This window comes from Phoca vitulina, unplaced genomic scaffold (genome assembly GCF_004348235.1).
Source record: "Phoca vitulina isolate PV1807 unplaced genomic scaffold, GSC_HSeal_1.0 scaffold82, whole genome shotgun sequence".
Classification (NCBI taxonomy): Eukaryota; Metazoa; Chordata; class Mammalia; order Carnivora; family Phocidae; genus Phoca; species Phoca vitulina.
Window position 1 is genome coordinate 549,258 of NW_022589785.1, and position 13,684 is coordinate 562,941.

Here is a 13,684-nt window from a genome sequence, read left to right on the forward strand (position 1 = left end):
TTTTTTTTTTTAACTCCTTTCTTTCACATATCCTGGCAGAATTTTGGAAACAAGAGGGCAAATAACGCATTTTTTAAAAAAATCCTTTCTGTCTGCCATAGATCTTTGTGATGCGTATTCTCCTTCAGCAGACCTGGTGTGCTCATATTCTGCTGTCCCCTGAGCATCGGATGTGAAGCCTTTGGGCCCAGTTACCTGACTGCAAACATGGTGTTTGAAGGGTTGTTTGGGGGAACCCTTCAGGAATCTGACCCTTAACTTGCCAGGATACATAAACCACTGTGAATGTCAGGCTCACTGCCTGCCTTTGTGCCATCTAAGACTATTAAACCTACTTAGGAAGCAGGCCATTACTGAGATATTGACACAAGGAGAGGGCTTATGAATGAAACCTCTTTATGTACTTTCCTCATATTTAGTGTCTTGTTTCACACTCACATGCCCAGCACGAGTCTTTGCTATTCCGTGATGTTATCGATAAAATATTCACATGGCCAGCATCCGTTGGGTTTTCTGATCATATGGTCCACTATTATGAAGACATAGATGCCCTTGATGTAGATTTATTTTTCTACCATGACAGTTCCTGGAATTGCTGAGCTGTTCCCAAACTTCCAGCTTCAGAGTAGTTAAGGACACTCTCATTTTGACTAGAAATTTCACACTCCCTTGTCTTCAGGGTATACGTCTAATAACCTAACATTTAGGAGATTGGAAAAACAATCTAACTCGACTCCCACTCTGTTGTCTGCCCATTTGCCTCCCTTTTATGCATTTTGGGGGTAGAGCAGAAGGAGGTTCTAGAAGGTCTTGCCACCTTGCGCATCTCATCTGTTAGAGCAGTCAGTCACAGAAAATGCAGATCCTTATTTCAGAACTGCTAGTTTAGTAACTGTGTCTTACATGAAAACAATAACATAATTTTAATGCAACTCTATGTTTCCATTTCGTGTTTTGAATTCACAGTTGACCATGAATGATTTCAGCGTACACAGGATCATTGGACGAGGAGGATTTGGTGAAGTGTATGGTTGCAGGAAAGCAGACACTGGAAAAATGTAAGCTCTCTGTGGGTTTTACACTTGCATTAATAGAAAATGCCTACATCGATTTATGGAAGCCCATCTTCCCACTCCTGAAGTGCCTTACTTCAGGAAGAAAGAGGTTCTATTTTGTTAAGCATTATAAATGAGAACAGTCAGCTGGAACTTCCACTTCTTAGGGCTCAAAGGGAAGTTAACCAGGTACTGTGTGTCATGAGCCCTTGTGGTTCAGGCCACGGGTGAAGGAGCCTGGGATCTGGAGGTGACCAAGAAGGGGCATTATGTACAGCCTCCTGGTCCGATCTGCTGCAAAGAATTCTCTGCTTTGCAGAGGAGAGACATTCTCTTCTAAATGGTGACGCACCTGTGATTTAGCATATGCCCTTTGGGGTGGTGTAGCTTTCCAGGAGATGTCAGTTCCATAGATGGGTAGCCTGAGGTTAGTGAGAAGGATGCCCTGCCTGCTGTGAGGATCATAGTCACAGGGCTCCATCACCGTCTTAGTTGCTTATCTTACGGGAGGAGGTTGATGTGAGGCAGTTACGTGCACATGAGCCAGGCGCAGGCCTCTTCCAGAAGGTGAATGGTCTTGGAGTTCTTAAGGAGTGCAGGGGGAAAAGGTGTTTTGGTTTTTTTAAATATAGAAGGAGTTTGTTTAAGTGAACATATATCTGGAAGCAAAAGAGAATGGGAAAATACAGTTTGATAGACACAGAACTACAAGTGTGATCAAGTGACAGGCCTGTTAGAGCCGTGGCCGAGTGGAATCGGCCATGCAGCTTGCTTGATAACGTCACTGTAGATGTAAGAAGGAGTGATTGGGGTCACCGACTTCAGCGCCTGCCTCTCCTGCCTCCCCAGCACTGTCTAGCGAGCACTGTCACTCAGCCTCCGCTCGGGTCCTCCCTGTGACTGGGCACCGAAGGCCTTACCAAGTCACCCTCCTACTTTTCAGACAGGTCCTGTCATGGGCATGATTTTTATTATGTGGGGGCTGAAGGTTACCTTCACTGATGTGTGCCCGCTGGTCTTCTTCCTGCTGTGGGGCCCTGTGCGGGGTGAACCCAGTGTCTGGCACTCGGGCGCGTGAAGTCTGGTGCCCTGCTGAGACAGGATGGCCTGGCGATCCAGAGTGCGGGTCTGGGCGGCCCATGGCCGGGTCATAGCTGACTTGCACGAAGTCTGTGCCTCCGTCCAGCCTCGGCATCCTGGTCTGAAGGGTCGGGAAAATACTTCCTCGTCGTGAGAATTGGATACACTTTAAGGCATGCAGACCACTGCCTCTTTCATAGTCAGTATTAGTGAACAGTGTGCCCAGGTCCCTCGTCCCACCGTAGTGCCACGGTGGGCTCTGATCCTAAGTGATGTACTTGTCACTTACTCCATTTCACCGACTGTTCTTTATCCTTCATCCCTGCGGCTTGTCCACGTATTTAGGGGATCTGCTCATCTGCCACACGACGTAGATGTAGAAATCAATAACATCAACGTGTCTCTTCATTACATTTATTATTTTACATGATTCTCAGTGTGTGGAAAACTGTCTTCTACTTTCTAGATTAAAGGTACACACTTACCGGGAGTCCCGCAGCTAGAAAGGGGCCAGGCTCAGTCCTTGTGGATCCGGGAGTGTGTCCTTCCAGTCCCCAGGCTGCCAGTTACATGTGCACTGGCCCCGGAGCCCATCCTCAAACTGCCACCTACCTCAGAAGCCAGAGGAAGCCAACTTGCTCAACCCAGGGGCTCCAGGCCCGTGTGTGCCGGCTTCTCTGGTCTACAATTTAAACATTTTACCGGATGCCATCGTGGTAGGGGGTAGCGATAGAAGTAGATGAAACATTTTGAAATTCATCATGAAAATTAAATATTTAAAGAATACATCACTTCATATATACTCAATACGTGATCCCGTAATTAAGTAAATTAATGTCTCCACTGGTGGATTTGTTATAAAGAATTCCTGGAGGGGCGCCTGGGTGGCTCAGTCGTTAAGCGTCTGCCCTCGGCTCAGGTCATGGTCCCAGGGTCCTGGGATCGAGCCCTACATCGGGCTCCCTGCTCTGTAGGAAGCCTGCTTCTCCCTCTCGCACTCCCCCTGCTTGTGTTCCCTCTCTCGCTGTGTCTCTGTCAAATAAATAAAATTAAAAAAAAAAAAAAAGAATTCCTGGAACAGTAGATAAAATGAGCAAATTTGAACATCCATCTCTGTTTTGTTCTAAGTCCTCACATTGTAAGTTATGATCAGTTAGAAACAAATGGATTTTCTGGGTCCCGTCACAGCCAGACAACCATCCATATTGTGTACCTGGGCCTTATAAAGTCGTCCATCAGTGGGGATTTATAATCATGCACATAGAATTCTAAAGCCCCTGAAGCCCTTGTAAAAATTTCCTTTTAGCTTTCTGCTGAAAAATTGTCCTGCTTTCTTCACCTGTGATTGTAGAGAATGCCAGCTAACATGTCTGTGTTTCCTTAATAGGAGTTTGTTACAGGTTTTCAAAAAGCTTAAGTTGTCAGCTCTTTCTAATCTTCACTAACTTTCATATAAAAGTCTTACTGATTCTTTTTATTATTTGAAATATGATAACTTAAATACCAAGATTAAATACAAATCAGGGGAGCCTGGCTGGCCCCGTCGGTAGAGCGTGGGACTCTTGATCTCGGGGCCTTGAGTTCGAGCCTCACATTGGGTGTGGAGATGACTTAAAAAAAAAAAAAAATTAAAAACAAATCAATAAAGTCACATTTTAGGATGTGCCTTTTTGAGCACATGCCTTCCCTTTTCATTTTGTTGGTTGTCAGTGTTTTAGAGTCTTGCACTCTGCCCTCTTGCAAAATCTTGACCACTGCTAAATCACAATTTCTAAATGCTAAATATTATACACATATCCCTGCACCCCCACAACACACACATGGTAGTACTGGGCAGCAACGATACATGCAAAATTTATTTCACTGAATTTATTTATATCCCTCTACTTTATGCTCTTATTGGATTGGAACTTCTGTTCATGTAATGATAGAAATATCTTAATTATTGCTGGATTTTTTTTTAAAGAAACCTTTTTATTTTAGAATAGTTTTAGGTTTAGAAAGGAGGTAGAGATAGCACAGGGGAGCACCCCTGGCCTACACCAGTCTCCCTGTCTTACATTTGTCACAACAAATGACTAGTATCAATATGTTATTATTAACTAAAATCTCTACTTTATTTGGATTTCCTTAGTTTTTACCCAATGGCTTTTTCTGTTCCCAGATCCCATGTTACATTTAAGTCATCATGTCTCCTGAGGCTCCTTTAGACTGTGACAGTTTCGCAGACTTTCCTTGTTTTTGATGGCCTGGATAGCCTTGAGGAGTCCCAGTCAGGGATACCGTAGAATAGACATTCTATTAGACATCCAGTTTAGGCGCGCTTTGCTCACGGTTATCCTGGGGCTGTGGGCTTTTGGAAGCAAGACCCCAGAGAAAACCCCATTCTCATCACATCATATCAGGGATGCCCGTCATTAACATGACTCATCACTGTTGATGCTGATCTTGACCACTTGCTTGTAGTGTTCGTCCGGCTCCTCCACCGTAACATCCCTGTCCTGCTCCTCCGTGCTGTTCTCTTAGGAAGGAGCTCACCGTGTGCAGCCCTTACCTAAGGAGTGGGGAGGTATGCTTCGCCTCCTGCAGGGGGCCTTGAAATTTTTTCTTAATACATGCAAAATTAAAAAAAAAATTTTTTTTTTTTTTGCATGACACTTGGATACCATTTTGCTTCTTTTAGACACTTCCCAAATCTTTAGAAACTTTCCCCCATACGACGTGTATCGTTTAAAGCAGCCTAGATATATTTTCAGTAGAGTTTTTTCAATAACATTTATGTTTCTAGGTATGCAATGAAATGCTTGGATAAGAAGAGGATCAAGATGAAACAAGGAGAAACATTAGCCTTAAATGAGAGGATTATGTTGTCTCTTGTGAGTACAGGGGTAAGTATTCCGTTTTGAGCACTGCTTGTTTCTGTATTCGTTGGTTGGTTGGTTTTATATATCAGGACAATTTATTTAAAATACAGGCATTCTTTTCCAGCAAATTATGCAGCTAGCCAGTTCTTGGGTGGGTTAGAATTTATAGCAGGGAAGAGCAGCACTAAGTTAATATAAATAGTGTGTAATTCTCATATTATCTCTGTTTAATTTGGGAGTTAGAGAAGTGTTAGCGACCATCATCATGCACACCCACGGCTTCTCCCTTTAGTGGCTGTTTATGGCTTCCTTCTTGGCGGAATATGCTTGCAGAGAGGGCAGGAAGTAATCATGGCAACAACAACGACATCAGTTGAGTCTAGTTAAGAACTGACTGCATGATGGAGGACTAACCCAGAGAAGAAAGAGCACGAGGAAAGCAGCTCTTGTCCTCTGTAAATAAACAGAGAGAGGAAGCATTGCGGGTTACTCAGGCCTGAACTGGATTGGGGTCTGTCCCCAGTCTCTAGAGGGTGGCTTTATCATTATCTATCTTGCTGCTTTTTTACCTGCTGTGGATTTTGCTCATTTCCATTTCCAAGACCATGTTTCCACCTGTTGGATATTGTATTTGTTTGTCAGGTAGCATTTTTAGCTCAGCATGTGCCAAAAACTTTTACCCTGTGTCTTCTTGCAGAATAGTGTCCCATTCTGGCTTCTTTTGCAGTGAATGGTATGACCCACGAGCAAAGCCTTGGCTTTTATTTATTTGAACAGATGTCTATAAAGACACCCAGAAAAACTCTGTGTCCAACCTGGCCATGCCCGTGTGCACCAGCAGGCCTGCCAGAGGAGGTCAGGGACTCGAGGTCTCGAAGGGAAGGCAGGAAATGACGGTGGAGTGGCCAGACTCCTGCTGAGTACCTCACATGTGAATTTAAGGTTAAACACTGAGCCAAGAGGTTTTGTGTGCAGTGAGATCTATTGGGGAGGGCGTGGCCTCCAAATATCCTAGCTGGGTTCTAAATAGGGCCAACCTCACCCAAAGGATGAAGGAATCAGATTTTAATGGTGAATCAGAGAATCCCTTTCAACTAGGAAGCAAGGAACCTGAGACCCAGAGGGGTTAATTTCCTTGTCCAGAGTCTGTAGACTCCCTGGCTAGTGTTCCTTTTTTTTTTTAAAGATTTTAATTTCTTTGAGAGAGAGAGAATGCGCACACGCGCACGGGGGAGGGGCAGAGGGAGAGAGAATCTCAGGCAAACTCCCTGCTGAGCGCAGAGCCCGACACAGGGTTCGATCCCATGACCCTGAGGTCATGACCTGAGCCCCAATCGAGAGTCAGATGCCCAACCGACTGCGCCACCCAGCCGTCCCCTGTTGTTCCTTTCTTACTATCACCTGATAGGCTCCATGTTTTTTTTGTTTACACCTGTATTTATTGTATTGTGGTTTATATTATTCTAGCATTAGTTTTAAGCAGTTTCAGAAAGGTTATCTGCTACTGAAGTAGAAGAGTATCGTAATTTAGCTCAACCGTAATAAGTGAAAATGCCTTAGCTATAAATAATTTCTATCTGTGTGCTGCTGCCTCCCAACATATGGACATTAAGCATTTCAAATAAGAGCTATCCTGTGTGCACGACCATGTTTTCAGCTAGTTGGAGTGGAGACTGAGCAGCTTGCACACTGTACTGGAAGCAGTTCAAACGGCACTGGTTTCTGGGTTCTTTTGGGAATGTCGTCGTCTTAAATTTCAAACATGGATGTACACTTATTCCAGATTTTAAGTGATAATTAAAATATTAATTTTTAATGAGTTATCTCCAACACCTTGGATATTTATTCTCAAGAAAGCCTATGGAAAAAGAAATTTTTGGTGTTGGAAACTATACATGAAATTTTCATGGCGCATTTTTATATTGATTTTTTCCAGGTGAAGGGGAATATAGTTAAGTAGAGGTATGGTTCCTCCCCAGTCTTACCCTTGAAGGGAATAAATAAAAAACTGGGATTAATTTGGTCTACTACTTTGAGCTAACTTTAAAGAATTGTTTATATTTTTTATTCAAATATTCAACCTGGCTTTTGTTTTTGTTTTTTGGGCATTTTGAGGTTTTCTTGTTTTGTTTTGTGTTTTACTTATCAATACATAATTTGACCAAGGGGTGGCTGGCTGAGTCAGAGAGCATGTAATTCTTGATCTCGTGTTGTAAGTTCGAGCCCCACATTGGTGTAGAGCTTACTTAAAAATAAAAGCTTTAAAAAAATAATACATAATTTAACCAAAAGAGTTGTAATAAAGCTGTTTGGAATTTCATTTCTTTCTTTCTTTCTTTCTTTCTTTCTTTCTTTCTTTCTTTCTTTCTTTCTTTCTTTCTTTCTTTTTTTTCTGTCTTTTGCTAATCAAAGGCCACTTTTTATGGTTTTTTAATGATCTTTCTTGGCATCACTAGGTTAAACTTCAGATTAACCTGTATAGTGTGGTTTCCCAGGGTGTTGGCATGAAACTGAACTGAAGTCACTCATTATAGTTTTCTTTTTACTGGAAATTTTTTCTTTTTCCTTCCAGTCTCAGATTGAGTGTTCCTTCCCCCGACCTTTCAAAGAGGCAGTAGGAAGTACTGTTCCTGGTTGGATTCTGTAATTCTAGAATAGTAAAAAGGGAAATCTTCAAGTTTCAGAACCAGGATAAGCATGTCCGTAGCTGGGAAAGAGCAATTAGCACCCTCAGGAAACAGTCCCGTCATGTCCTTGAAGTCTCACTCATTCATTCCTGAACTATATTGGAGTGCCTAGATCGTGCCAGGCATTCCGCTACAGGCTGGGGGTCCCAAAACGTGACTCTGGGCCTTGCTCTTTTAGAGCCGCACAGAATGAGAGAAGGTGATATTTGTTCACCCGATCTTGAAATGCATAGATAATTAGGATGTGTGGCAAGAGCCGTGAGACAGGTACCCAGTGCCCAGGAGGCAGTTACCGGGGGGGTGGGGGGGGTGACAACGGATACTCCTCGGAAGTCACCGGAGGTGCCAGCATGTATCTGGGTCCTGAGCACTTCAGGAGGGTTTGAGGACTTCAGGGAAGGTCAGCAGAGCCGGGGTCTGAAGTGATGCGTGAGTCGCACAAGATGAAGCTGGAGAGGGGAGAGAGACTGACAGGGACCAGACCAGACCGTCAAGAGCTTTCCAGGCCAGTTCTGAGGATTTAAAAAAAAAAAAAATCTTAACAGCAGTTGGAGACAAAGTGTTCGAAGTGGGAAGATCTCATAAGCCTTCCTCTGACTGCAGGGTGGAGAATTCTTAAGTACTTCATGGTGTATTTTATTAGAGTTTCACAGGGTCCCTACAGAATACAGGCTACTTTGCTAAGTACCTGTAGGAAGTCCTCACTGAGGGTCTGCCTCCAAAAGATCCACTAGTTCTTACTGCCTTTAATTGGTAATCAAGGCAAAACATCTTAACCATGATTATGTTGGGAACTCTACCTGCACCGTAATTAAATTGCTGCCTGTTTTGTTGTATTGGTCTGTATTTGGTTCTTTGTGTCTCAAGCTTCACACGAGACCCGGTGTGGTTTCTGCCCAGCACCTGAGAGAGGTGAGGGACTGCGGTCAGCATGGAGACAACTGAATCATACCCCTTTAACTGAGCTTTCCTTTTACATTGCTTCAGAAACCCTGCCTTTGTAAGCAGCATACCATAGAACCCTGGACAAGGTCAGGAGACTTGGGGGTGAGATCTTGGCTGGCTACCAAATTTCTTTATGACCTCAGGCAAGTCATTTCCCCTTTTTAGGGCCTTAGTTTCCTTGTCTTAAAAATAAACAAGTTGGACCAGGTGATTTTTTTTTTTTTTTAAAGGCCCTTCCTACTCAGCCTGTGATTCTAAATTGGCAGTTCGTGTTCCATCTTAATAACATAAGATCTAAGTGAACCTTTTGCCCCTTTTGCTACTTTCTCAGGGCTACCATTAGAAGGATCCTATCCCATCGTGTTCAGAAATACCCCTTGGCAGGGTCCACTTGTCTCCTTGGTGGAGCGAGTGCAGTTGCTGTCTCTAGCTGGGAAAGACCTTAAGTTCTGGGTCCACCAGCCTCTCTGTGTGACATCTGAATTGCTCTTCAGATCAGGAACCAGAGTGTATGGGGAACCCCACTAAGGAAGGAGCAGAATGAGCCATCTTCAGCAGGCTATTAGAAAGGTGGTTCCCTATGTAGTTCCAGGAGGGCCCCAGGAAGGCCACATGGCTTTTTTTTTTTTTTTTTTTTTGCAACATGGCTTTTAACAGAAAAAGGAAAGCAGTTTTATTTTGCCTATTTAAAGCAAAATTGGACTTGAAGTCAGTAGTCACTAATACCACCTCAATAGCGTTTTAAGGCAAAAACTAGGTGATCACAAAATGAAATTTGTAATTCATTCTGGAGTTATTTCCTCTGGAAGATATATGGAAATTGAATTCAAGTTCTTGATTCTTTGGTATAGAAAGGTATTAACTCAGATTTATTGGTCTGCCCTGAAAACAGAGGTTTGGACAATGCAAATTCAGTGTATGGATTATTCTGTTGAAACTTGAATATTTTCTGTGGAATTTAATAATTTTTTGTTTCTGTTAAAAAAGTGGATATAGTTGTTTTGTTTTGTTTTGTTTTGTTGCCAGTTTTTATTTGAATCAGGTGAGTGGCTAGTATACACTGTATGTAAAGACCTAGTCATAAATTTGGCTTAGCACCGATGAAGTTTCCCAAGGGAACACACGCCTGCGTCCGGCACTCAGGTCAAGGGACAGAAAGTGACCTGTATTCCAGAAGTCTTGTGCCCCTTCCGGTCACCCACCCCTCGCCCAGGCTAACCACTGCCCGGATTTCCAACACCGGAATTTAGCTTTGCCCGTGTCTGGGTTTTGTCTGAATGTGCTCTTCTGCGTCTGGGCCTCTGTCGCTCAGTGTTGCATCCGAGATCCATCTGAGTCATTGCCCAGAGCAGTAGGGTGTCCTGCAGCTAACCAGTGGAGGCCTGCAAGCTGTGCGAGGCCCGTGAACCACATCTGCCTTGTAGCCTGTTTCTGTACAGCCCGTGAATCAGGGATGGTTTTTACGTTCTTTAGGGATTGTATAGAAAATAAACAAAGAATATGGAGCAAAGACCACATGGAGCCTGTAAAAGTGAGAACAGTTACTGTCTAGCCCCTTGCAAAAAAGCTTGCTGACCGTGGCTGTCTAGTATTCTGCTGCACGAATATCCCACAGTTCATGCATCCATTCTAACATTGACGGATCACTTCCCAGTTCGGGCTATTGTGAATAGTGCTGCGAGGAAGAGTCTCACGCCGTTCTCTTTGGTGCACAGAAGTCCAGGTTGCTGTGAGGTGTATACCTGGGAGTGGAAATGCTGGGTCATAGGGTTTGCAGACGGTGCTCAGCTTTGGCAGATAGCACCAGTTTTTGAGAGCACTTGTACCATTGTGTGCTCCCAGAAGCCATATATGGGAGATCCATTTCCACCCTATCTTTCCAACCACTTGGTATTGTCAGTCTCTTTAATTTTAGCCATTCTCGTGGGTTTTAGCGATAACACATTGCAATAATACATTTCCTTGGGGACCACTGTGGTCCAGCATCTGTTCAGAGGCTTGTGAGCTATTCGATACTCTTTTATGGGAAGTGCCCATTGTTAAAATTAATTAATTACTGTTGTTATTACTACTGCTGCCTTTTTTTTTTTTGCCATTATTCTGTTGGTTGTTTGCCTTCTTCTTTATCGATTTACCAGAGTTCTTTGTATATTCTAAATGTGAGTCCTTTATGTGTGTATGAATTGCAGATATCTTCTCCTTTTCTGTGACTTGCCTTTTTGCTCTCTTAATAGTATCTTCTGAAGAACAGAAGTTCTTAATTTTATTGTAGTCCAGTTTAGCAATATTTTTACTGCTAGTGCTTTTTTGTGGCCTAAGAAATCTTTAATTACCCTAAGGTCATGAAGATATTCTCCTTTGTTTTCCTCTAGAAGCTTCATTGTTTTCCGTTTAAATCTTTGTCTGCCTGGAGTTGACTTTAATGTGTGGTGTGAGGTAGGGGTAGATGTTCACTTCCTTTGTGCAAATACCCAGTTGCTCCAGTGCCGGTGATTGGGAAGGCCATCCTTTCTTCCCACCCTGTTTTGTCAGTCTATCACAAATCAATTGACTGTTAATGCTTGAGTCTATTTCAGGATTCTCTCTTTTGTTTTGTTGGTCAGTTTGTCCGTCCTTGGGCTACTACCACACTGTCTGATTTACTGTTGCTTTATAGTAAGTCTTGATATCTGGTGATGTAACTTTTCCAGGTTTGTTTTTCTTCTAGAATGTCTCTACTTTTCCTAGCTGTGTACATTTTCATATACATTTTGGAATCAGCTTGTTGATTTTCATTTTAATTAAAATTGCATGGAATCTCTAGATTACTTTGGGGAAAACTGACATCTTTATAGTTGAGTTATTCAGTCCCTGACCTTGGTATATTTTTCCACTTTGAAAAGCTAGTTGAATTCCCTTCTATGCTCGCCCAGTGTTTCAAGACAATAATATAGGTTATTTCCTCCCTATATTGTGATATATGTGATATGGTTATTCCAACGTCAGAATCCGAGATTGAAATGGATATTTGACTAGCCAGCACAAAAATGTTGACCAACAAAAAGACTAGCAAGGCAGCAATATTTTTCTGTAGAATCTGGGTCCTTTGAAGAAGATGCAGATAAAAGGGTCATGAATGAATCTGAGAGAGATGAGACCTTTGAATTCATCTGTTCCACTTAGTAATGCTCTGTCTCTATGCATTTTGTCATGTTATCAGATCTGTTTTGCTGGGACCATTAAGGCTACCACGGAGGGGTCTGTGCTCAACGCACAGGGCAGCCATGTGGATGAGAAAAGCTGTGGATATTGTTTGGTAGCAGGTAACACGTGCTTCCCGGGATAGCTTTTGTTTTTCTTACAAACTCTTGCTTTTTCTCTCTAGGACTGTCCTTTCATTGTCTGTATGACCTATGCCTTCCATACTCCAGATAAACTCTGCTTCATCTTGGATCTGATGAACGGTGAGCGACACGCAGGAAGTCTGAACGCAGGGAAAGACTTCGCCGGGACATGACACCGATCTAGGCACCCTGGCGGTTGGGTCTTTTGGATAATTGGGTTCCCGCTGAAGTTTAAGGAAACCTTACTCTTCAAGTTTCCCTTAGAATTCATTTTAAAATGTTGACCACCATTCCCCTCTGGCCCTCCTAGACTCTCACCAGGAAATTGCATTTTCTGGAAAAGATTTTCATAAAATACGCAGAATGAAACTGCATTTTCTGGAATGCAGCTGGCCTAGATCTTTAATTAGCTTGTTTCCTGACCCTCAACTTTTAGGAATGAAATCCCTCATAAGAACGTAGGCCAAAGATAGAAGTGTATTCGGAAAACAACTTTGAAGGACTGGCTGTGGGCCAGCATGGCTTCGGGCCGAATCTTCTGTACCCTCAGCCCAGACCAGCCAGCCATTGATCTTTTAAGCTATGAATGATGACGCTGCAAATGCCAAGAAAGTTCTAGCTGGAAAAATAGTTTTCTAATACTAGAGAGTGACACGGTATATATTCCAAGTTAAGAGCTTGAAATGAAATGCGTACAGTATAGCAAATGAATTACCTTTTTTTTGGACGTTCATTTGAAGTTCTGTTATGTTTTGAGGGTTTGACTTAAAACCAGATCTGTTCAACAACATGGAGGAATTTTCCAGACATAATAATGGGCAAAGAAGCCAGACACCATAGCATGTCTCCTGTCATTCCATGTACATGACTCTCAGAACAGGCAAAGCTAAGGGATGGTGAGAGGTCAGAATGGAGTCCCCTTGGCCTAACCAGGGGCGGGCGCTGAGGCACTGACAGGGAGGGGCACGGGGCAGCCTCTGGGATGCCGGAAATCTTTTACATCTTGATCCGCCAGTGGTTATACAGGAACACGTGTGAGTGAAAGGGGAGAGACGTAAGCAAAATCAGGGGCCATAAAGCTGGCCACACATTGACTTCTCCAGATCAGTAGAGGCTATTCCTTTACAGTTTATAAGAACATTCCCTTACCCTGTTGGTGACATTCTCTGTCTCTGTAACTTGAGCTCATATGATGATTGCCTTTTTCCAACATTTTATTATGAAAAGTTGCAAACATGGGGCAAAGATGGAAAGAATTTTCCTGGGAACACCCAAATACCCACCTCCCTGGATTTCACCAGTTAAATTTTTACTGTATCTGCTTTCCCAAATATCTATCAGTATGATCATTTTGTTTCTCTGTGTGCTTCTTTCTTTATTGTCCATGGAGCCAGTTGCTAAGCCATCTGCTGGATCATTACATGGTTGGTCCAGTTACTAGATAGGATGTAAATACTCAAAGCAGATAACCTAGCTGCCCCACACCCCCACCCTGTGAAGGTGCATCTGGGAGCTGGACTCCCAGTCTGAGAGTGATGACTGTGTTGTATATTGTCCCGGCCATCCCGGCATGAAAGTCTTCTAATGTTTGAGATTCCTCTATACTTCTGAAAGTGTTTTGGCAAACTACAGAAGTCAAAGACAGATACACAGACAAAGCAGAAGCAAAGTTTGCCTCTTTTCAACTGTGTCCTATTTAGGATGGCAACGATTTTTGTTTCCTGTGAACT

General features: G+C 43.0%; 1 protein-coding gene across 3 annotated transcripts in view; it reads left to right on the top strand.

Moving 5' to 3' along the window:
* Nucleotides 1-13,684, top strand: part of GRK3 (G protein-coupled receptor kinase 3) — a 119,356-nt gene that overhangs the window by 76,045 nt on the left and 29,627 nt on the right. For all 3 annotated transcript variants that reach the window (XM_032395212.1, XM_032395211.1, XM_032395213.1), the window contains 3 exons: nucleotides 967-1,058; nucleotides 4,924-5,023; nucleotides 11,996-12,074. In XM_032395212.1, the coding sequence (XP_032251103.1) occupies nucleotides 967-1,058; nucleotides 4,924-5,023; nucleotides 11,996-12,074 (271 nt within the window). The remainder of the gene's footprint in view (nucleotides 1-966; nucleotides 1,059-4,923; nucleotides 5,024-11,995; nucleotides 12,075-13,684) is intronic.